This window comes from Halichoerus grypus, chromosome 10, assembly GCF_964656455.1.
Source record: "Halichoerus grypus chromosome 10, mHalGry1.hap1.1, whole genome shotgun sequence".
Classification (NCBI taxonomy): Eukaryota; Metazoa; Chordata; class Mammalia; order Carnivora; family Phocidae; genus Halichoerus; species Halichoerus grypus.
Window position 1 is genome coordinate 94,440,346 of NC_135721.1, and position 23,847 is coordinate 94,464,192.

The 23,847-nt window shown below is 49.3% G+C and overlaps 1 protein-coding gene across 7 annotated transcripts in view; it reads left to right on the forward strand.

Annotated features, from left to right (window-relative positions):
• RALGAPA2 (Ral GTPase activating protein catalytic subunit alpha 2) overlaps nucleotides 1-21,981 on the forward strand; it is a 334,693-nt gene extending 312,712 nt beyond the window's left edge. For 4 of the 7 annotated variants that reach the window (XM_036085372.2, XM_078056858.1, XM_078056860.1 and 1 more), the window contains 2 exons: nucleotides 15,681-15,720; nucleotides 18,859-21,981. In XM_036085372.2, coding sequence (XP_035941265.1) covers nucleotides 15,681-15,685 — 5 coding nt within the window. In that variant the 3' untranslated portion in view covers nucleotides 15,686-15,720; nucleotides 18,859-21,981. Of the gene's footprint in view, nucleotides 1-15,680; nucleotides 15,721-16,011 lie in introns of all 7 variants that reach the window. The other 3 variants (XM_036085370.2, XM_036085371.2, XM_036085373.2) reach the window with 3 other exon arrangements.
• Nucleotides 21,982-23,847: the final 1,866 nt, after the last annotated feature.

Consider the following 23,847-nt stretch of genomic DNA (forward strand, 5'->3'; position numbering starts at 1 on the left):
AACAGCTGTGAATTGAATTCTTTTATACACTCTGCCAACATTCTATCTAAAACCAAAAAAAAAAAAAAACAGTTTCAAGGGAAATGAAGATTTCACACCACTCTGGCTAGAGGTTTAAAATCATTTCTAGTGTGTAGGTGAAAGAACATGAAGGATCCGTAGCAAAGCTAATTTTTTTAAAGATCTCATTCAGCTCTTTCTCATCCTCATGAGGTACTGGGGCTTAATTTTTCTGTGCGGGGGGTTTTGTGGTGTTGTTTTTTTTTAACTCTTGAGAAAGCTTTTTGTTTCTTAAAATTAGAAGAAATTAAATAATAACTAGATATTGACATTCCTTAGCTGTCACATTCTTAAGGCTCCAGATTAAGATGTTCCTGAAACAAATATTGATGAACTTTGTTTCCTGTGCATACTTTAGCATCTGTATAAATTAATTTGATCTTTTCCAAAAGCTCGCAATTACTTAAATCAATTCAAATGAGCTAGTGTGTAGGTAACATCTTAAGTGAGTCTCCAGAAGTGATTTGGGTTTTCCAAGACCTGCTATTTGGAGGCAGTGACCAACAGGCTTCTTCAAGAGCATCACATCTGCCGAAGTCACTTAGCAGATAAGGGTCTGATAGCTCATGAGGGGGCACTGGAACCGATACAAAGGGAACGTGAAACCGAAGATGAGGTATCAAGACAAATGCTGGTCTTCCTCTTTGCAAATTATTAGCATCCAGATGACATTTCACAATGTTCAGGGTTTAGGGCATTCAGTGTCAAGTGATAAAATTTTTGGTATACGTATCACGCCAATGCATGAATGCGATTTTAAGTCTGAGCACCGTGTTCTCTATCACCACTTTGCATATATGCCCACAACAAAGATTAGGAAGGAACTAGAAAGGAACTTGATGTGGACTGAAACTGGGGGGCCGTGCAGTGAGGGCAGAGCATTTCCAGACCATAAGTAGGCACATTTTCAGAAGCACATCCTCCCCTCCTTTCCCTGCCAGTTTTGCTTTTGAGGAATCCCTATCCCGGCCTGTTACCACTTTTACAAAGGAAAACATTTTTCATTTCTTCAGTGTTAGTCCTATTTTCTTGGGACAGTCAAACCCAGATGAGCCAGCTAGCTTCAACTAAGAAACAGAGGTGGACTCTGCTCTTCCAAGCAGCAAGCCAACTGGAAAAATTGACCCTGAGCGGCTTAAGCCCCCACAGTGCACTTAGGACCCAATCAGACCATCTCGGCCAGCAGTGCCATCAAAGCGGGGCCTTGGGCTCCTGCTCACATGCATATGCACAGTCCGAGGAATTAGGGGCTCCCAGGTTTTCTTTGTATCCTCGCTGCAAGGGACTTTGTCGATAATGCAGAGGGAGAATAACCTGAACCCAGTATGCCTTCCACACTGTATTTGTAGCAGCAAGCAGCCCCCATTTCTAGAGGGAGGACCTATAATATCAGCCTCGGAGTCCTACGCATAAGTAAGAAATGTGCTCAGTGGGAGGGGCTTGTGCCCAAAGACACTGCTGTTGGAAAATGCCTTCTCCGCAGGCCCCCTGCCCCAGTGCTGTTGCTTGCCACCCAAGGAAGCCATAGAAGGGGCACACTGGCCATGTACATGAGCTTCTCCTCATGATTCACTGTCAGCCACCGATGAGGATATAGCATCTTTGATTGTTAAGCTCATATGTGGGTACTCAGCTGTTTTAAAGGAGATTTAAAATATATATATTTTTTCCCAGTCAGAAAATGTTATTTTAAAATACCACCTACCTCATACCTATTCCGTCCACTACCTGTACTGGTAATAATACCCAGTGTATAATAGGTGTTTGAGCTGCCTTTTTCTTAGCCCCGTAGTTTGTGTTCCTTTTGATTCCTTCCCTTTTGGCCAGCAATTTCTAAAAGGTAGCCAGTGTGAAAATATTGGCTGCAATTAACACACACACGTGTGTGTGTGTCTATGTGTTTACATACATGTATATGTTTATGCATGTACATACGTGCATTTAACACACACCCATGTTGGGGTGAGGGACTCAGCTTGTGTTTTCATGCATGTTTCCAAAGAAGGGGGGCCAACAGAGAGGCCTTCAAAGGGTTAACTGGAATGGGCGCCCTCGACTGCTGGGCGGGGCTGATGTAATCACTGCAGCTCACAGCCAAGTGCATCTGTTCACCATGAGGTCATTCTTCGGCATGCTAATGATTTGGAAAATCAAGTCTAATGTTTGACATTATCGGAAAGGATATAAATAGTATAAATCTTTACTTTTTGGAAGCTGATCTTATAAACAAGAGGAGAAAAAAAGAAACTTGAGCTTGAACCCGAGATTCCCCCGCCCCCGGAACTGCTTTAAAGGTTGTGTCTGGACCTTAAAACCTTGGAGGAATCCACTTGTGTCTGTTGATAAATGAATCCCCAAATCACTATTACAGTCACAGCTTCCAATTTGGTAGTGGAGGACTACAGGTATGTCTAATTTAATATCTAATTTTAAGAATTTCCAAGTACCTTGGTCAGACCCTCATAAAGACTGATTTTTTGGGGGCGCCTGGGTGGCTCAGTCATTAAGCGTCTGCCTTCGGCTCAGGTCATGATCCCAGGGTCCTGGGATCGAGCCCTGCATTGGGCTCCCTGCTCCGCGGGAAGCCTGCTTCTCCCTCTCCCACTCCCCTTGCTTGTGTTCCCTCTCTTGCTGTGTCTCTCTCTGTCAAATAAATAAAATCTTTTAAAAAAGATTGATTTTTTTTTCCCCAAAGAATGTCCCAAACCAAATTAAATGAGTTGTTCTCAGTATACACAAATCAACTGTTTGCTGAACATGCCAACACTGTTTTTGGTTCCTTTCTACTTTAATATTGCTGTGGAGAGCCAGCAGAGGGAGCACAAATCTTTGTTTATTTGTGAGCCCTACATAAACACATTTGATTTCTCCAAGATATGGTCAAAAATACCTCCTCCTTCATGATAGGCTAGATGGTAAAGGTTCCAGGATTTAGAACAAGTGGGAGGAAATTCCTCACTAGGCTCCACCAGATTCTGCCACTTTTAATGTAGGTCATATTTGGAGCTTAACCCAGATTAGTCTGAGTCGGTCTTAGGATGCTTCTGCCACCGAGACTCTTGCACAAAACCGTAAGCTTTCATCGGTCATGCTCACGACGTGCACGGGTGCCCTCTTGGAAAGGATTATTATGCTCACCTACCTGATAAAAAAGACTCCTGTAATTTTCCCCTATAACAAAATCAAATTAAGTTCACAGAAACTATCAGAAGACTGCCTGGTGTTACTGGGTCATTCTGGTGACCCTCATAAGACTTCAGGTGTACTGGTCCCAAAGTGAATCTGGCAACTCAGTGCCACACAAAGCCCTTTTATAACCCACCAGCCTTTGACAAGAGGAGTAAAGCTACACCCCGCTTCCACTTGCTGGAGCCCCGAACCATGCACAGTGCTCACGTGGGCCAGGATGTTGTAGGCTTGCCCTTCTGCACGCCGATCCCAGCGTGGCCAGTTTGCTGGCAGATAGCAATCAGGTTGATCCCCAGACACTGCACAAGGTGGCCTCTAACTATAACCCCCCAAAGATGACAGATTTTCCCCATTCATTGAAGGTGGTCATGTTACAGATTCATTCCATCTCTCTCTGCCCTCCTTCCTCCGTTCCTCCCTCCATATTAAAGTGTTCTTCATAAGGTTTTGATCGATAACACTTATATATTCACCCTCCTCATAAATTCGCTGAAACCAACAAAGAACATTGTAGAATGTTCGAGGAAGCTTCAGGAGATATCAAGCCTCACCCCTTGACATGGATTTTGAGTAGGCTGAAGACCAGGCCATGAAGGGACAACTGAAGGCCATGGGCAAGTTGGCAGTGGGGCCCTCACCCCTTGTGCTACACTCTCTTTTCTTCCCAAAGTGGAGTCAGTTGTGAGTGACATCATCCAAGACTCAGATGGTTACCACCATCCCCTACTTGGTAACCTGTCACCAGACATTGGCTGTCAGTTACATTGGTCACAGAGTTCCTGGCCAGCCACTTATAAGAGTTTTTCAATGTCCAACACCCATGTCGCCTCTCTCAGAGGAGAGAAGCGGTACTATATCAGTGTTTTTCCTACATAGCCTGTTCAGGAAAGCTGTGCCTTCCTCATTGTTGTTCTTCAAAAAGTCTTCATAAGATAAGAATGAAGTCTGGGAAAGTGATAGTGCTGGAAACGTAAGCAGCAGAAACTCAGATTACCGGAGCTATTAGATGCTGTGGTTATTGGTTACTCGGGTGACCGTTTATAACTGCACTGGCCAGCACACCCATGTCATTGTGCCAGTCTGTGGGGCGGCCTCGTAGTTGTGGCCGCAAAACCCTTCCAGAAGTCCTCTCATTCCCATTTCTAACCAACCACATGGAGCGGATGAGGGAAGGGAAGCCCAGAATATACTCTGACTTCATGTAATGAACGCATGCCTCAGAGGCTTCCACATGCCCTGGCTACGTCAGGCCCCAAGGGTTCAGGCAGACCATCCCAAGACCTAGAGGGGCTTCTGATATTCTGGGGGTGCTAGGAACACAGCCAGGACCTGGGCCCAGAGCCCAGGCACCCACACACTGCTGCCGAAACCTGGAATAAAGACAGATGCCAGTAGCCATCAGCAAACCTTTATACGCCATTGCCAGGGTTTGCGAATTTTCCTTCCTCACTATTTAATGCAGCCCAGGCTTGCCTTCTTTTGCTTTTCGTCCTCACGTACAGCCACCTCAGTCTCTCAGATTCTACTGTCTTCCTGTCCTCCTTGCTCAACGCCGGCCGGAACCTTCTACCTGGCATCAGCCTCCCCAGCTGCCTTGGCGGCTCCATGCAGGGAGGTGGGATTCCCCTAAGAAGGCTGGGTTCTGCAGCCAGTTAGCTGAAGTCTTCTATGTTCCAGCATGTGGCCTCAGCCAAGTTACCTGTCACTCTGTGGCTCAGTCTGATTCTGTAAAATGGGTCTAATAAGAACCTTCCTTAAAGGGTGTTCATAAAGATTCAGCAAGTTAACATGTGTAAAGAGATGAGCACAGTGCCTGGCACATAGGGCCCCCTCAGCTGGTGTTTGCTGGGCTGTCATGCCCACGTTTTTCCTCACTCCATCCCATGCAACCCTCTACCTCTTCCAGCCTGTCTTCCTTCTACCTTCCTCTTAGAACATGTGCCTCCCGATTCTTCCTTTCTCATCCTGGAATACACCGCTGTCTGCCCATTGGCCTGTCTCCTAGAAGGGGAGAGCAGGCCAGGGACCCCTACTATGGAAACGCCATTCCAGTGCTCATCCTGTGGGGACAACCCCGTTCATCAATCAGAGCCGTGGCTGCTGACTTTTTATTGATGTTAGTTAAAGATCTGGATGAAAACTCAGAACTCCATTTAGATCATCCAGAAGTTTCCCTTAAATACACATTCTCTTATTTCGCTGTCTATTCAAGAACTCAGGGCCACCTCCACTCGACACCCTCAGAACACTTGGCTATAGCTAAATGAGTGTCGCCACGTGGCCTGCAAACAGCTAACCACCTCACTCAGTTCTTCCATCCCAGTAGTCCCTCGAAGAGCCAATCCACATCTTCCTATCCACATAACCAGCTCAATTCTGACCCCCTTTGCATATGACATAATTTTTTAAGATTTAACTATTTATTTTAGAGGAGGGGGCAGAGGGAGAGGGAAAGAGAATCTCAAACAGACTCCCTGCTGGGTGTGGAGCCCAGCACGGGGCTCAGTCTCACAACCCTGAGATCATGACCTGAGCCAAAATCAAGAGTTGGATGCTTAACTGACTGAGTCGGACGATCAACCGACTGAGCCACCCGGGGCCCCCCTATGACATATTTTTTAAAACTAAAAATGTATTCTTCTTGAAAAGGGGATAAGGCATCCATAGGATTTCTTTAAACCACCATAATCCCATCACTCAAGCCCAGTGGTGCTGGGTCCAGCAGCGCACTGGACCACCTGCAAATCCCTGCATGACCCTCCACCAGGGAGGTGCATGTATTGGTCTGGGGTGCGACCTAGACATGAGGACTTTCTTTTAAAAACTCCTGAGAGCATTCTACCCTGCAGGCAGGACTGAGAACCACTGTCAAGGCATCTCTGTAATGCTTAGGTCCTCATTTTAGTGCCATTTAACTTGTCATTACTTCTATCTTGGTTTTTCTTAGCCTATGTAAATCGTGTGTGTGTGTGTGTGTGTACGCGTGCACACACACGTGTATGTTCTGTCTATAATGGGCAGTAAATTCCTTAGAGAATAACACGTGTAATTTCTTTCTTAAAACATATGCAATAGGAATACAATAGAAATGTGGATAGAAAGATCCAGCCTGTTGCTTGTCCCCAGGCCACAGATGTGTATTGGGCCTGAGGCAGAGGCAGCACGAACTCCTGTGATTGTGTTCAGAGCCCCCCACCCACCCACCCCGCCCCTTCCCAGTTTCCTAGTGAAAGTGGACCGGTGATAAGGAATCAAAGCCTGGTGTGAGAAAGGCAGGGGAAGCCAGGGCCTGGGTACTCCACAGACCACATAATGCAGTTCGAATAACTGAAATGTCATGCGGGATACTTCTACAAACAGTATTGTGGGTTTTAAAGAGAATTCTTCATTGCCCTGTTTAGCACCAGATTTTGCTTCATGCTTATTCATCCCTTTTTCCCTCTTAAAATGCTTTTATTCCCCTCAGTGTCCACTCAGGGAGGAGGAAGAAAGAGAGGAGACAGACATTTGTTCCAATAGGAAATGATGGTACTCCCTGTCCCATGGGGCCATCTCTGAGTTGGCCCTGCCCTCCCCTGCCCTCGGCATTGTGCTGGGCACCTTAAGGGAACACGAAGGCTCTGAAAGCTTCACTTTCAAGTCTCTCCTACCCTTCTGGAGCTTGCAGTCTTGTTAGGGAACCACTAAAACATGGCTACTTATGAGTAAGCCCAGATGAGTTACCTCCAAACCGTCACCACATATTAAAAAGATACAGTTCAAAGAAAGAAAGAAAGATACAGTGAGCCAATGGTTTGGGTCAGTTGGGTTGAGATTTCCCTGATACAAGCTGTGCCATCTGCCTTGTGAGCCTGGAAGAGACGGGAAACTTACCTAATATGTATTAGATACACTGCTAAGTCTCCCGCCAGTCAATTTTCAACTTTCCCACATTGGCTAAGAATTGAGATGTCTGAGAACTGGAAGGCCATGGACAAGAAGAATAATATGAGGGACAGTCAACGTGGGAAGAGCACAGAGGAAGAAATAACTCCTTTCGGAGGCCATGTGGGGACCCTCCTGTCCCTGGGGCTGGTACAGAGGTTGGGGGTGTTCACAGATTCCCAGAAAAGGAAGGGACCCAAGATTATTCATTCTAAAGTATTGACATCACATTTAAATTGTTCCTTTGGAAGAACTTGAAGATGCTGCTTTTTCTGTGAAATGCCATCTTCAGTTTAGTTCTGATTTCTCAGTCCTTACAAGGTTTTAAATGCAAGTGGCATCTTCCTCCCTGCCTAACTGCTAATTACGGTTCCCGTGACACTTTTGCAGTTGCCAAGAGATGGCCGGCAGATACCGAGAATTTTTCTCAGAGACAATTTTTGGAAATGACTCTTAATTAAAGCTTATTTCAAATAACCTTGAGGATTTGATTCAGAAGAACCTGGAGCTTTCCGACACCCCATGTTCACATTCCTCGTGAACCGTGGCTGTGGCCATCGTGTTCTCCTGGTTCTAACAGGTGGAACAGGTGCAAACACAAGCTGGTAGGGTGGGCTCCTGGAAAACTCCATAGTTTTGCTTGAATTTCTGTTTAGCAACAACTAAACCAAAGCAGAGGCCAAATGGAAGCTCTCTTACTAGCATTTAAGTCTGCTGATGGAAAAAAGAAAGAATATTTTATACTACCCTTTTCCAGAAGGCTATATGATGATGACCAGGAAGTAAACCTCTGCATAGAATAATAAAGAGAAAAGCTGATTACTTTTCTCCAGTTAACCTTCAAAGGCCCTCAAAAGGCCAGGGAGAAAAAAAGTCCCTAAAAAATGGGAAACATGCCAGTCAACTTTGTTTAAAAATAAAATAAAATAAAATAAAATAACAGATTTACAGCATTGACATGGCCAAAATTCATTTCTCAGCACAGAAGAAACCTCACAGCATCTCTGTAAACAGTGTAAAGAAAGAAAGAAAGAAAAGGTGGGCGCCTGGGTGGCTCAGTTGGTTAAGCGACTGCCTTCGGCTCAGGTCATGATCCTGGAGTCCTGGGATCAAGTCCCGCATCGGGCTCCCTGCTCAGCGGGGAGTCTGCTTCTCCCTCTGACCCTCCCCCCTCTCATGCTCCCTCTATCTCATTCTCTCTCTCAAATAAATAAATAAAATCTTTAAAAAAAAAAAAAGAAAAGGCAAAACCCTATTTTTTGGCCACTTCAGGAATATGAGACAATAAAATCCCAGATGCATAGAGGACACATCCCCCTGCCTGTGTCCCCACACCAGGCCCCTCTGGCGTTCCTCCCCCGACCCCCTACCCCCCACCCCCCAGTGCTCAGCTGTTACCTGTGGCAGCGTCCTCGGCCTACACGGTCACCCAGCCTGTCTCTTCTCTCCAGCACGGTCATCTGACCTTGAGATTGCCTGAGGGTGAGGAAGCTGCTACAGGTCGTCCAGGACTTGCATTGCAGGGTCCTGTTCCCCCTGCCCTGATCTCAGGCAAAACCACGGAGTGCAGGTTCTCCTGCCACGGCTGCTGAGATCCGTCCGGGCAGACCCTACAGCTGGTTTGCGTCCCAGAGCCTGTTCGTGGTAGTTGGGGAAACCCTGCTCTCTAGCTCTGTCCCCAGGGCTCGGAGAAGCAGCTAGAGAAACAGCCCGACTCTGGTTAACGGCAGAGCCCTCTGTGACATCTGGGCATCAGCGTTCTGAGTCCAGGCTCTCCTGACCAGCGGATGTTGGCGACATCAGGGCGACAGTCAGGGCGACAGTCGCAGAGAGAAGGGAGACCACAGAAAAGAAAGGAAGAAGCCAGAACTGGGACTCCTCGGGCCACTAGGCTGACTCTGCTCTTTATTCCAATTACCCAAAGCTGGTGACTTGCCAGAGGCCATATTTAGATATTAAAACTCAGTCCAGCTCAAGTCCTGGGGACACACACGTACCTTTGGTACAGCCTAAGTAGATGGGAACTGTGGCTTCACTCGTCGGAACATCATCACATAGCCCCACAAAGGCTGGGGCCTTCAGGCATTCATTCCATAAATATTTACTGTGCACTAAGAGAGAAGGTATAGAAATGGGAAAAACAGAAGTCCTACCCTCCCTGAGGCTTATCTTTCAGATGGGTGAGAAAGACGCTGGTCTCCTGTCAGGAACTCTGGGGTGCCCTTTAAAATGGGGGACGGGAGAGCGCCTGGAGAGCGCCTGGGTGGCTCAGTGGGTTAAGCGTCTGCCTTCAGCTCAGGTCATGATCTCAGGGTCCTGGGACCTAGCCCTGCATCGGGCTCCCTGCTCAGTGAGGAGTCTGCTTCTCCTCTCCCTCTGCCCCTACCCCCACTCGTGCGCTCACACTCTCTCTCTCTAATAAAATCTTTGAAAAAAAAGTAAATAAAATGGGGGTTAGGGAAGGCCTCACTGAGAAGGTGAAATTTGAAGAGAGGCTTGAAGGAAGTGAGGGAGTGAGCCATTTAAATCTTGGGGGAAAGCACCCCAGGCAGAGGGAAGAGCAAATGCAAAGGCCCTGAGGCTGGTGCTTTTCTGACACATTTGAGGAACAGTGAGGTGCCCAGTGTGATTAGGGTAGAGCAAGCAAGGGGGTGAGGAGGAGGAGGAAGGTCAGAACAGCCTCACAGGCCTAGGGAAAGACCAGGAGCTGGGCAGCTCCTGGAGGGTGTTAAGCAGTGGGGTCACATGATATGATTCTTGATTAAAAAGATCACTCTGACTCCTGTAGGGAGGATATTCCAGGGGAGGGACAGGAGGGAGACTAGTTAGATAAGATTTTGTTCCCCATGTATTCCCATCCCCTACTACAAAGCAGGCACAGAATACATGTTGACTAATGAATGCATGCTGTGGTCCAAGAGATGTTCCCCCTGAACATTCTCCATGGGGCTGCTAGAGGGCCCCCAGTGACGACCCCTACCCCCAGTGCCACAGAATGCAGCCCCTAACTGGGACTGTACAGGTTAGGGGAGCATGGTGACACCTACCTCTTGTGGGGGAAGGTTTGTGTGGTCAGAGGAAGAAGGTGAAAAAGAGATGGGGCAGAACTTTGACCTGCAGTAGCACGTCCCCCACCTGCTTAAGACTCCTACCCCCAACCCCCGGACTCACACCAGAATCTAGTGGTCAGGAACCCATGGGCTAGCAAGAAGAATCATGGTTGATCACCATCCCGGGTACACAGAACATTGTTTGAAGACACATAAAAGGACTCACGATGATCCACAAGAGCTAGGATACGAGAATTAAGGTTCCTTGGCATTGTTTTGCTCTGAGAAAAATAGTCTCTAGAATAATCGATGAGTAGTAAAGGCTCTTTACCTATGTGTAGAAATCACATTACTGCACACTTTCCCCACAGTCTGCCCTCCACAGAGCAAGATTCATCTCTTTGGCAGTTTGGGAACTGAGGAGGGTTGGTTTTTTCATTATCAGGCGGCTGGTCATGTTGAGACCAGGGCTCAGGTGCTTAGCCAGATGAGACTCGTCGCCCACCCGGAGAGACCCCCTGCTTCTTGGTACCTGCTTGTGGTGGGGGGAGCCCTTCTTTTGAGGCAAAGGCAAAGTGCTCCTCCCCAAAGGCAGAAAGGACTATTTTATAGGACTTCTGACCTCTACAGTGTGTCCAGTGGCAAATGCACACCCACTTTGGCACAGATAACTGAGAAATGTAACTGAAAGTTAAGCAAAGTCTTGTCTACCTTAGAAGGCAAATGAAGCACCACAGAAAGAATTCACATATAGAAAACATCTTAACTGTGGAAGGAAACTGCTTCCTTTGTGTCTGAAGACAACAGGGCAGCTTTCATCAGTGAAACAACCAGACAGTCCCATTGCTTCTCTGATGTTTCCTCAGACACCTCAGACAGATACCTGGAACTCGTTGTCTTCCCTCAAGTCACCACAGACATCACTGCTACGTTTTCCTGAGCAGCTGATTATTAGAGAACATAAAAAGTCGTCCCGAGCGGCGCACAGAATCCTAGTGTGTCCTGCGGAGAATTACACTGTAATCCCACCTCGCCACCCCAGGCCACTCCTGGGTGTTTATAGCACGGATGAACTCAAGTTAGGATAAACCCGAGAGAACCTTGAAGGGAAGAGTAGTGTGTAGTCCGAGGGGCAGCCCCATTTTCTTTGCTCTGAGGACGGTTGAGAGTGTGTGGGGTGACACGGAAGGAGAGCTGCTGCTGGCCTCCGCTAGGAGCCCCTGTCCTCCTGCCTCCCTGGGCACCCACGGGGAGATCTGATTTTTCCAAAACTTGTAGCCACTTCTGTTGTGTCCCTTTTGGAATCGAAGTAACAGTGGTGCTGCCCAGATCACCTTCTGTTCTTTTTTGCCACTTGCTCCAAACTGCATTATTGAGATATAATTCATCTACCATGTAGTTCATCCGTTTAAAGTATATAATTCGATGTCTTTAGTATAGTCACAAGATGGTGCAACCATCATCACAGTCTAATTTTAGAACTTTTTAATTCATCCTAAAACAAACAAAAAACATAAACCTGCTAGTAGTCAATCCCCACTCCCCCCTAACTGCCCTCCACCCCAGCCTCGGGCAACCACTAGTCTACTTTCCGTCTCTCCAGATCTGCCTATTCTGGACATTTCGTATAAATGGCACCACACAGTATGTGGTCTTTGGTGACTGGCTTCTTTCACTCAGCATGTCCTCGGGCTCATCCATGTGGTAGCTTATATTGCCAAATAAATATTCCAGTGTAAGGGTAGGCCACATTCCGGTTGTCCCTTCATCAGTTGATGGACATTTAGAGTATTCCTACTTTTTGGCTATTAGGAATATTGCTGCTATAAACATGTCTGTACTGTTTTGCCATTTTTTGAGCTGTGAATTCAGTCTGGTACAGCGAACAGCCCTGTCACGGCTAAGATGTAACTGAGATCTTTGTATTCATGCTCTGTGAGATAGTGAGACGGTCTAGAAACCTGTCCCCACGAGGGCCTGACGAGAAGAGTTGAAACCAAGATACTACTCTTAAAGGTATAATTTAGTTCAGTTTCGCCATAGAGCCATACAAGTACATTATAGTTGTAGAAGGGATAGAGAAGAATGCCAGAAGACTTCATGAGCATTCCACCTGCTTGCTTAGCCCCCGTTCCGGTGTGTATGCACGTCCAGGCGCACAAGACCCGAGCACTCTCTGCCTGCCCGCCTGTTGGTCCAGCTGTCCCAGCTTTCTGATTCAGAACCAAAGTTGATGGGCAAGACCAACGACCAAGAAGAGGAAGCCCAGAGCCAGGGCCAGGGCCAGGACACAGCCACTGCTGCTGGGTTGGAAATACTGGAAGCCATCCTTGGGCCATTTGGAAATGTTAATTAAGCTGGCTAATTCCCACTGGTCTTGAGTTGCCAGTGTTGAGTTGAGCATGTAGGCTTACCCCATCCACGGCTGCACCTGTTCCCTTCCTCAGAGCCATTCCAAGGGGTCTGAATAGCCCAGACAGCTCTCTGATCTCCCGCTCTGTCTGCCTTCCTGCTGGGAGGATACTTAGCGTGCGCCTAAAGCTGGAACCGCCGTCCACTGTTTCTCTCCCTCAGCCATGCCAGCTCGCAAAATCATTCCCTTCCCTAATTATCTTGGACCAGTTAATCATTTTCCACACTGACTGTTAAGTAACAAGGACCCAGGGAGAAGCAACCACTTTTCCTGTCTGACCCTGCCCAGTGTCATCCCCAGTGGCGTCCCGGATGGCAGCCTTTCTTCGGAGATAGGAAGCTCCGTTCAAATCCTTGCTCTTCCGCTCCCCCAGTGAGGCCTGCCAGAGAACACATGCCACAAAAAGACCAACCGGTTCTTGAAAAGCCTCCATGAGGCAGAGCTGTGTGGAACACAGCACATCTCGGATCAAGACTATTGTTTCCTGTGTTTTAGCAAATCCTCGTTGATACCCGGAGAAGCCCAGAAGCTGCACGAGGAGGCCCACGAAGTAGGACATCATTCTCTAAGAGTGGCTTCTGGATTTTCCAGAGCCACTGAGTGGCTGCAGTTTAGCCCCTTGGTGTCACCTGACATGGGGAGGGTTCCCTCCAGAGGGGCCCCACTCCGCTGCTCTTAGACGCGAGCGGAGCCTATCCCCGAGTCCCAGCACCACTCACATGTAAGAAAAACTTTGAATGTAATGCACATATTAACCTTCCCACCCAATGTGGCTCGAGCTCTTTTTCACAATCACCCCACCACGGAGGTCCCCAAGACCTCCGACCAGTTTCCTCATTTGTCTCCTCCCCCCGAAACACTCCAGAAATCCTGTGTGTCTGTTTATTTACCATACCTACATCAGGGCTTTCGACGTGTAAAAAATAAGATATTTTTGCCCCCCAAGGGGTGATATCACTCTGCTAGAATGCATGCCGCTACTCCTCCACCAAAGGGCCCACAGGCAAGAGCTTCATCTGCTTTGTTCACGGCTGTAACCAAGAGCCTGGAACAGAACCTGGCACACCTCAGGTGCCCAGTTGATGAAAAGATGAAATAATTATGCTCTGTGTCTCTCCCCCACCCTAAGCATCATACGCCTCCTGTTCTCCCCCCGTCCCTCATCTCCAAGCCCCGTGTGCTCTCTTCTGGTGCCTTCCAACACTGCCCAGGCTAGTTGGTACCTCACGCTCACCCCCAGGGATGTTATCAGGAAGCTGACAGCCTACTCCTCTGTTCCAAGTGTGGGCTCCCGCCCTTGGGTAAGCACTGCCTGTGTGTCAAGGGCAAGTGACATTTGAGCCCCATGGAATAATTAAGGCAGCCCCCAACTGTCTCTGTCTTTGCATCTCCTTAACTCACCCATGGACTGGCAGTTACTGAGACATTCTGTTTGGTCCAGCACACCACACCAGGCTGCATCTGGGGATGCACTGGGGAGAGGAGCAAACCAGTCCTCATCAGCAATTACAAACAAGTCCTCCATTGTTAGCTGCGCCATCTGCTTTCTTGGTACGCCCAGCATAACCAGCGCTGAAGGGGCTGCAGGGGAGGGAGGCTAAGGAGCCCCTTCATGAAGAGACCCTTTGCTCACACTGGAGAGGGTAGGTAGCATGGTGCCCTGAAAAGCTGGGCCTCCCCAACTCAAGGAAGACAGACCCGCGGAGAGATGTTGTACGTCTGCCATTTTCCATGAGAAGAAGTGGGGTGCTACAGCACAGTGCATTGGGAGAAAACAGGAAATCTAGATCATCGCATTATCCAGGATCCACGGAAAACATTCTAGTCTGTTACCGGCAATCAACACAGTCGCAAGAACTTCCTGTGGTCTGGAGCACTATCCACGTATAGAGAAGGAGCAGGTGACAGTGGTTGGAAATCAAGTAAGACCGATCATCCACAATCAGTTATTTATCCTGAAATTCCTAACCCCAAGTAATTCTGCGGGGGGATGAATTTTCACTAGATCGTGGAAGTGCGCATTTCTTCTGGAGAGCCCCACTTGAGACTATGTCAGCGGTCCTTCTGACAGCCTTCTGAACCACTGTCTCAGAAACTGGCCCTGCTCACTGTGCCAACCTTGGCAGGCAGGGTCAGCAGACAATCCAAGTTTACGACTGTGGCCGTGCAAACAACAGTCCGTGTCACTGATGAATGTCCTTTGTCCAGATTTGATGGTGGTCTAGTGACACTGAATTTAGGAGCGCTGTGGGGGTTGGGGTGAGGAGCTACGATGCCTGGTGCAGAATGAGGCTGAGGACTTGCTAAGGGAAACCCACGTAGGAAATAGACTGTCTGTGGGAGGGGTGGGGGGAAATCAAGAAAACCTGTCACCAAGTCCGTAAAACTCAGATACCCTCTCGGGGTCAGCGTGTCTGCTGAGGTCCTCCTGCTCTGGGAGGGAGGGTGAGCTCGCAGTCCCAATTTCACCACTGCAGGGTCCCCCTCCCGGCCACCCTCTACACCGCCGGCTGTGTGCCTCCTCCCCAGGGACTGTCACACCACAGGTGACACTAGTACTAAATTAACACACCGTGTACACCTCAGAAACCTGTGAAATGAAATGAAGAGGCATGCAAACTTGCACACTTAGAGCCTGGCAAGTATTTTTTCAGGTCACCCATTGAATTCCTAACGCTCATCTTGAACATTCTTAGGCTTTGATGTATTTTAGACCAAATCAGTCAGCAAATATGGGGCAACAGGAAAAGGGTCCGGTGGTCAGTGCCGCCCTGTGCCTGTAGAGCTCCCAGCAGCTTCTACACAACGCATCCTAGGAACACTATTGTCTCTCTCGTTTCACGTCTGTAAATGTGATGGCAGCTAAAATTCTGTCCTGCCAAGCAGAATTTTAAGTGAATTTTCAGTTCGTAATGATCTCCAAAGCTGTGACAACACTCAGGCAGCGCAGGAATAAATGTATTATTAGCACTGTGTTCATTATCAGGTCGGGCTGTGGGTGTGCTGGGCTTGTATTCATTTGATTTCATGTTCTTTCCTTTCAGATTAAAATATGTAAAGGTCTCATTGCGATGTTTGAGCAAGGTAAGACTGATGCTTGGGGTTTGCCCAGCCACCCTGCTCTTGGGGAGGGGTGCGTGAATTCACTAACCCACCTCCACCAGGGCTAACACCGTGCTGAAATGTCCCCTCGAGTGCCTGCTGCCTCCCACCTTCCCTCCCGAGGGGCCCTGCCCACCCTCCTGCCCCTGCATGTCTGTGCTGCCCAGGGAAACCCAGCCTCGCCTTTCTTCTGCCCGTGCACTCCGGGCGGAATCCGACACCAACACCTGCCATCCCGGAAAATGTCTTTGTCGCCCGCCCTTTTGTGTGCAGGGCCACGGGGAGCCGGTGGACCCGGGGCCGCCCCCTTTTTTGTTGCCCAAGCCAGGAGGAGCAGGATCTTGAGTTGGGCCGATAAGATGTGGCACGTGCTGGGCCGGCCTTTGACTGCTCGCCTTAATGGGCGCCTCCAAGGCCTCCGTGCAGCGAGAGCAGGTTGTCGGGGGGGCTGCTGAATGGAACAGCTGGGGGAGGAAGAGCAGACAAAAGCTGGGGGAGCACAGAGGGTGAAGAACCCGGGGATGGGCTGCAGTTTAGGACCCAGAGGGCAGGCTGGCTGCAGCAGGTGTGACCTCCGTGGGCCTCCCCTTTCTGCCGTGGCTCCGGGGCCCAGACCCGTCCCCGTGCCGCCTTGTGGCCGTGTGGGCTGGGGGTGGCCCCGGCTGCACTGACTCATGGGCTCACAGGTGGAAGGGAGACCAGATGGTGATGATGTTCACAGTCATAATGCAGGAGGACACCAGCGAGCTGTCATTTATTAACCATGTCACCACAGAGGAAGGCGTGGTACAGATGCCCGTCACGGTCTCAGGAACTGTGCATAGGGTGGAATGTTAGCATCTAGACTTTCGGGTTCATCCACAACGTCACCTCCTCCACCCGCAGGGTAGACGAGCAGCCACTGCCACAGCGAGCTGACCCTGCAGCCCAGCTGCCCTCTCTTCTCCCCTTGGCCATGGCTTTGGCCCAGTCCCAGAACTGTTCCACACCGGGCCGCGCTCTCTTGAGCCCCCAGAGGCAACAAGCCCCACCAGCCCGGGTGCTCGTGGTGGGTGGAATGGAGCGGGGCTGTACAGTCCTCTCCAGAGTGGGGGCCTCCTGCAGAAGTCTTCATTGGCCAGGACCCCGTATCCATGCGTCCCTTCCTGCTCCCGCTACGGAGCGGCTAAGGGGGGCTCGAGTGCCCTTTGAACAGACCCCCGGCTTCCCGCAGGAGGAAAAGGCCGAATGAGTGGAGCGGCTGCCAGCAGCTTGCGAGTGGACTTCTCTCCTTTGTGGCCCGCCGGCTCATTCCCCAGCTGCCGCCTCCCCATCAATCACGGGGTGCAGCGGGCATGGCAGGAGCCCCACAGGCTGGGGCTGTGCCAGCGGGAAGTGGGGGACTGGAGGAATGCAGGGGCACGGTCGTGCAGGCTCTGGCTTTGGGAGGGGTAGCCTTCCCTTTGCCCCCAGCGGTTGGGGCCACAGCTTTCGATGCACGGGGGCCACTTTGCTGCAGAGTTTCCTGCAGCTCCTCAAGGTCTGCCACCTGCCCGCCCGCCGTCAGTCTGTCCGCCTGCCATCTTGCCCCACTGCTGGAATGCAGCGTGCACCCCTCCTCCCCCTCCTGGCCCTCCCCGGCTGGAGGCATTCAATATTTCCTTCTAATCCAGAATTACTCTTGCATTTAATATCATATCTTTGAACATCATTTTTTCTCTTTCATTCACGTGCTTTTTATTTATTTTTTCCTTCCCTCTCTCCCAATCAGTCTGATTACAATACTGGGTAGAGTGGTTCCTAGTGAGGAATATGAAATCCTAGACAGTTTGAAGTAAAGGTATTTCAAAATGGAACATTATCTAATAAGGATTGAATCAGGTTTATTCACCCCCATGTCCAGCTCTGAGGGGACAGAGAGAGACCTTTTGCCAATGCCGTCTCTGTCAGGGAGGTCAGTATGGCTGTGCTGCCTTTGTCAAAAGCAGCCTATTTTTAAAGATGAGAACCGCAGGAGAGAGCCCCAGGACATTTCCTCTCTCTGCCCAGCCTACGGGCACCAGCAGGCAGGAGACGGTAGAGCCCCCGCGGTGGGCGCCTTAAGGTGCTGGAATTGGGAACGCACTGGGGAAGGCTGTCTCCTCAGGTCCAAGCATGTTTGTGAGTGTTGATTTCAGAGGCTCCTCCTAGAAACAATAAGGTAAGGTCAGAAAATGAGAAAAGATGTTGTCGGTGAATAAGACAACTTACATAAATTAATTTCAAATGCCAATAATAATAAAAATTTCAAAGGCCAAACCCCTTTAAGTGAAGCATTCTGGGAGGAGGATAGAAAGTCTGCTTCTGAGGTTTGATCGGATCTGGCCCGGAAGCTTGGGGTATAACACAGCCGGCTTAAAAATAGCTTATGGGGGAAGAGGGGTGATGAAACAAGCCTCTCCCTCGCAGCAGGGCCCCCGGGGGAGACCAGACTCTAGCAGCAACAGGGGCTGGGTATTGCAGCAGGCATTCCTGGATTCCTCTGAGCACCCTCGCAAGGGCCCTGGGGAGGGGGAGAGGTGCAGACACGCACGCTTTGATTTTACTCCTTTTCCCTCCAGCGCTGAATGGTGCTATACTCATCTGGACTCATTCGGACAAGCAATTTAGTCCTGACCTCTCTCTCGGATCCTTTGGGGAATAATCCAGTTGTAACTCATCCAGTGAAATATTATATGTAAATACGTGTAAATAATAACACTGACAGGAATCCCCAAAGCTGTCCATCAAGTTTTCCTGGCTTCTTCATTGACTCTGGGCCATGCTGCTCCCTCCCTGGCTTGTCTTCCCTTTGCTGCAATCAGAGGCCTTTTCTCTTCATTCTTTACTTGTGGAATGGACGGTGAGGCCAGCTGAATATCAAAAGGATTCATAGCTTGTTTCTGCTGCAGGAGAGTCCAGAGCAAAGACCCGGAGGAAAGACATTCACGTGTTGATTCATTCAGCAAACATCTCTGCCCCGGTGACAAAGGGAGGTCGTCAAAGCCTTTCTGGGGATGTGGTGGTGCCAAGTCTCCTGAGGGCTGCAAGTCCTTCTTGGACCTGTGCCCACGAGGGCCTCCCCTGGTGCCCTGACTCGGCCTTTCTCTGCTTCCTTTGCAGGGCCCTGGCCGCCAGCCTGAGTGCCTCCGTCTCACGGCACCTCTTAACAAGGAGGAGATGAATGAGACTCCCCCTTCCCCCACCCCAAACCCCCAAACACAGAGACTCCGGGAAACATCACTGCTCTGCTGGCCCTCGGCACATCTTCCCATTAACGGACTTCCAAAGTTCAAGGTGAACCCCACCGAAATGTCGCCGGTTGGACTTTCTCACTGGGCCGTGTCATCTTGCCCTAGAACCTCACGAAACTTGAGCTTCCAAAGAAGAAGAGGGGAGGGTCACCACCACCCAGAGACAGATGCGCTCTCATGGGCGTTGACGGGGCTGCTTTCCGCAGGGATGGCAGGAGAAGACTCTGGGCTTTCGGGAAGGGGTGGAGTGCAACTGGTTTCTGTACCCCGAGTTGTTTATAAACCCAAGCAAGATTCACAGAAGGGCTGGCAAAACATCTGCTAAACTGAGGAGTTTTCTCTGCATTGATTGCACTAGTTCTTATGTTAGATTTTATGGTTTACTCCAAAATTTCATCATCATGGAAATTGGCTTTCCCTAGGGTCTTTTGCCCAGGAGAAGTTTTATCTGGGTTGCTGAGTGTTTTCCACCTGGTGCCTGATGCCCACTAACGGGGGAGAGGTTTTCCCGACCATCCTGGAGGCCCTCAGATGACTCTAGAAACAGGGTCCTGTCCCTGTGAAAGCTCCTGTAGGTCAGGAGGCTTCCAGGGCCCAGCTCAGCACAGCGCCACGTCAACACACAAGGCGCACACCAGCGCAGGCGCTAGACTGAGATGGGCCACCCTTGATGTCCATCTGCCTCCAGAAGGTTCGCCCTGCAGTTGTGCTCTCCTGCCCACTGCTGGGGGAGGGCCCCGGCACAAATGGGGGCTTTCTACCCATTTGGCTCCAAGGAAGGCATGTTGAGCCTGTTTAAAAAAAAAAAAAAATAGAAGAAGAAGAAGAAATGAAAATCCCTACCTTCTATCTGTGCTTGGCCAGCATCCTTGCTGGGGGTCTGAGGGTGTCAGCGACAGAAAAATCAGTTAGGAAGACCTGTCTGGCCCTCTGCCTCTCACCTAGGCCTGCAGCCTGTCTCCAGAGTAAGCCCGTGGCTCAGAAGGGGTGGGGTGGGCAGCACATAGAACACAGCCGCTAAGGACCCGAGAAAGATCGGTCCCTGCAAGGGTGCTTCCCCGCCTCCCGTGACTCTCTGCCTCTGTGCTCTGTGCCCACTTGGGTGTTCCCACCCCCACCCCGGCAGTGGCTTTGGTCCCCTTCCTGGCGAGTCTCCTGAGCCCCCTCAGTCCATCAGAGTGGCCGTTTTCACTGACCAATCAGTTCTTTCCATGCACTGTTGCGTTGGTTTGGCCAGGACCTGACCCTTGTTCCCCACCCCTGCTCCAGCCGCCCACCCTCGCCTTTTAAATAATTTGGACTTTCTGGTAGGCACGGTTTGTCCACTATCGCTCAGACAGCAGACTCGTGTTGAGCAGCTCCACTGGATATTTACAAAGTGCCCAGACCTCGTTCCTGCAGGGGAGAGCATCACCTGTCCCTGGGCTCCAGAGTCCCAGGCAGGCTCTGCCAGCCAGGAGGTTCTGGGAGGACATTTTATTTCCAGGCTCTAGAAATCCCCTGTGGCAGAATTCTTGGATTGAGCTGAAGTGTCAGGACTTGGAAGTCGCATTGAACTCCCCTGGACTTGTGCTCCGTGAACCAGTCCTCCTAACTGGCAAGTGGGAAACTCAGTTGTAGGCAGCATATACCTAGACCTTTCCTGTCCTCCCTCCTGATTTTAACTTCCCTGTGACCCCAGACTCCAGCCAGCGGTTTGGGGACTGGAGCTGCTTCTGAGCCCACTGTTGTCAGCGGCAGCATCGGGGTGGAATAGGGAGCAGGGAATCTAGCAACCAGGTTTGCTTACGATCACATGGACCTGAATCACTTTTGTTATTTGGGGTGGAAAATTGAAATGATCAAGTTCTTTTTTTTTTTTCACTTAGAAAAGCAAATATTGTGCTTTTTGCAATAAATGCCTTTCCAGCAAAATTATGGAGGTTCACTCATCCGGCGGGGACCCACCTGAGTCACAGTGCTGACTCGTCGCATTAGTAGGTCAGCCATCTGTACTCGAAAGTGGCCCTAATCGGCCCAAAATGGGTAAGATTCGCCGGCTTCCGGGCAGGGCCAGGCCCATCCCCCCACTTCTCTGCACGCTGATCTCTGCACACTGATTTCCGTCCAAAGCAAAGCTGATGTTCCCTAGTCTCACTGAGAAGGTGTTTTTTGTACTTTAAAAAAAACCAAAATGATGACTTCTTAAAAATGGTAAAATCTGAAGTAGACAGCAGTGAGGAAATTTCGCTTGGGTAAGTGACTGTCACAGTGTCTTCACGCTGTGAAGGCTGCAGTTTGCTAAGAGCCACAGGGAGGAAGGGGAGTCAAGCCTGGCCTTCACAAAAGGGGCTGACCGACGGGACCCTCAGCCTTACAAACAAGATCATGCGGATCCGCAGACCATGCAAATCACGTCTTCCTGACCTTCCTCCCAGTGTGGCCGCCTGCGCTTCACTTCCTGGTACATCTGTATCATCTGGAGGCTTGAGGGATCCTTTACAACGTGCTGTGACGTCACATGTAACTGTGTGTCGTGTCTGTATCTACTGGAAAGGAATTCAACATGAAACAACCACTGTTTTAGCTACACTCAGTACCTGTGTATGATACACACATGAAGTGAATGTTTTCTTATGGTTTCAGGTCGACAACATTTAGTTCATGTAAATAAGAAAAAGAAACTGATAAATATGGGAAATTAAGTTATAGGATGTCATTTGATTTTTGTTTTGCTCTCTCTTATTTAATTTGCCTAACGCCCCACATCTGGGTTTATGCCTACGCGGGGTAGAATCCACCTGTGCAGGCGCGTGCGTGCCACACCTGGAAAAGCACACGGCTCCGCTGATGAGCGCCGCTCAACTCTCCAGTTTACCCTCTTTTTCTCTTTAATTCTGATTTGCTGTGATGAATTTAATAAGGTAGAAACACAGCACTTAAGTGCCGTATGTTTCTTTTGTTTTCTTTATAGTTTCTAGGAAAATAAAGTTTATCCTGGCATCTCAAAAAAGATGGCTTGCTTTTTTTATCAGAGTTGCTCAAAAGCCTCTTTTTTTTTTTTTTTAACCAAAGCCTAATTATGTATCCCAAAATGGTAGCCAGTACCAGTCCAGGGAAGTTTACAAATGTGTTTATGTAAAGTCAGTCAGGAGTCCCTGGCCCTGATGGTCAAGAGGCTGACTTTGAGGGTTTGTCTTTGTGAGTAAGTGGTAGATAAAATGTAATACCAGCCTCCTGCTGGTGTGGTTGAGGCCCCGTTGATGGCCCTGCCTCAGGGCTCCCACCATCACATTCCGAAGGCCTGGCCAGGTGGTCTCCACCAGCGTCCTGGGCTAGTCCCATGCTCTGGACGCCGGGGACCTTTCAACACGTTGGACAGTCGAGCTGTCTAAAAATCATCCATTGGTCCATTTCACAAATAGCTGTTGAGTCCCTATTACTTACAAGACATTTTGGTGACCTCACAAAGGGTCCAGGTGCCTTCCCGGGAGCCAGGAAGAACCTGAACCGATGTGGCTTTTTAAAGCTTTGGACTGGTAGCAAGTGCTTTTACCACTTGGTTCCTCATAGAACATAGCTTGATGCAGTTTTAGAGCTTTGTTTCCTAGAAGTGGTGGTTCCCAGCCTTGTTGGGCATCAGAATCATTCAGGAAGCCTCAGAGGTGCTTCCATCTGACCCACCATGTCTGGATAGAACTTCAGCACCTAATTTTTAAAGTCCCCCTCTGCCCCCTCGAGGATGCCGACCTGCAGACAGATTTGGATCGAGTCGCTGAACTGACCCCATTGTGATGCTCTGGGCAGCCCTTACTCCCCATGCCGCACAGGTACCCTGGGGTGAAGGGAGCAAGAGCGAAGAGTCTCTGAGGCACTAACTGCTCAGCATAGTGTCCTGCCCATCCTAATGATTCCACTTTGTAGATGGCCCCGCTCCCTCCAGGATAATTTATGGATTCTCTTCCGATCTGGAAATAGTTATTTGAATTTCACAGGATATTGTTATGGAAGTCTCATACAGCAGTTTATTGTCTTATTTATAACAAAAAGATGGGGGAGGGTGTCCTAGTCATCATACTTCCAGTCATTCTCAAAAAATGCTCATCAAATCTTAGGCCAAGTCATGCAAGACCTTCAGCAGAATTCCAAAAAGAATCCAACTTCCACTCGTTCCAAAAGGACCATTGCTACAAGTAGTGTTCTCCTCGAAATTTCTTGGCTTTTGCCAGGTGCCAGGTTTTAAAGAAAGAACACCTTTAAGGTACACCCTGGCCATAATAAAATACTCTGTTACTGGAAAAATGCCAGAGTGTTTTACGTTTGCTGCAGTGAAGAGTATCTCTCAGGAATAAGACTCAGACGTTTATATTTGTTCACGTCTGTACACATTTGAGCTAGCGTTATAGTCTTGTGTATGTGTATAAACTAAATTGAGGCCCCTTTGATTTATTAAACAGTTTATGTCAAGGGGAACTATTATCATTTACTCTTCTGTAAATGGAAATGGTTTTAATTGCATTTCATTTTTCAAATCAAAAAGCTAAGGTCAGGGAGATGGAACACACTGCAAACGTCATCCCCGTGTATCTGGTCTACCCAGGACTATCGGCTAGACTGTCTCCACACTCCCATCACCTTCTGCAGCTACTGAAATCGAGGCCCAAAGATGGCTACCTGGGGCTCACACAGCTAGAAAGTGGAGCTCCAAGAAGGAGCTAGGTTTCCTTGCCCCATTTTTTGACCACAACTCCAACCAGCAGCAATCACAGATCTTCATCAGTGCACAGATTGTTAGTAGTTTCCATGTTCCTTCTGGCCCCTGTGAAGGTTTTCCTGGGGCCAAGTCAGAAGCCACCCTGACCTTTCTCTCACTTGGACC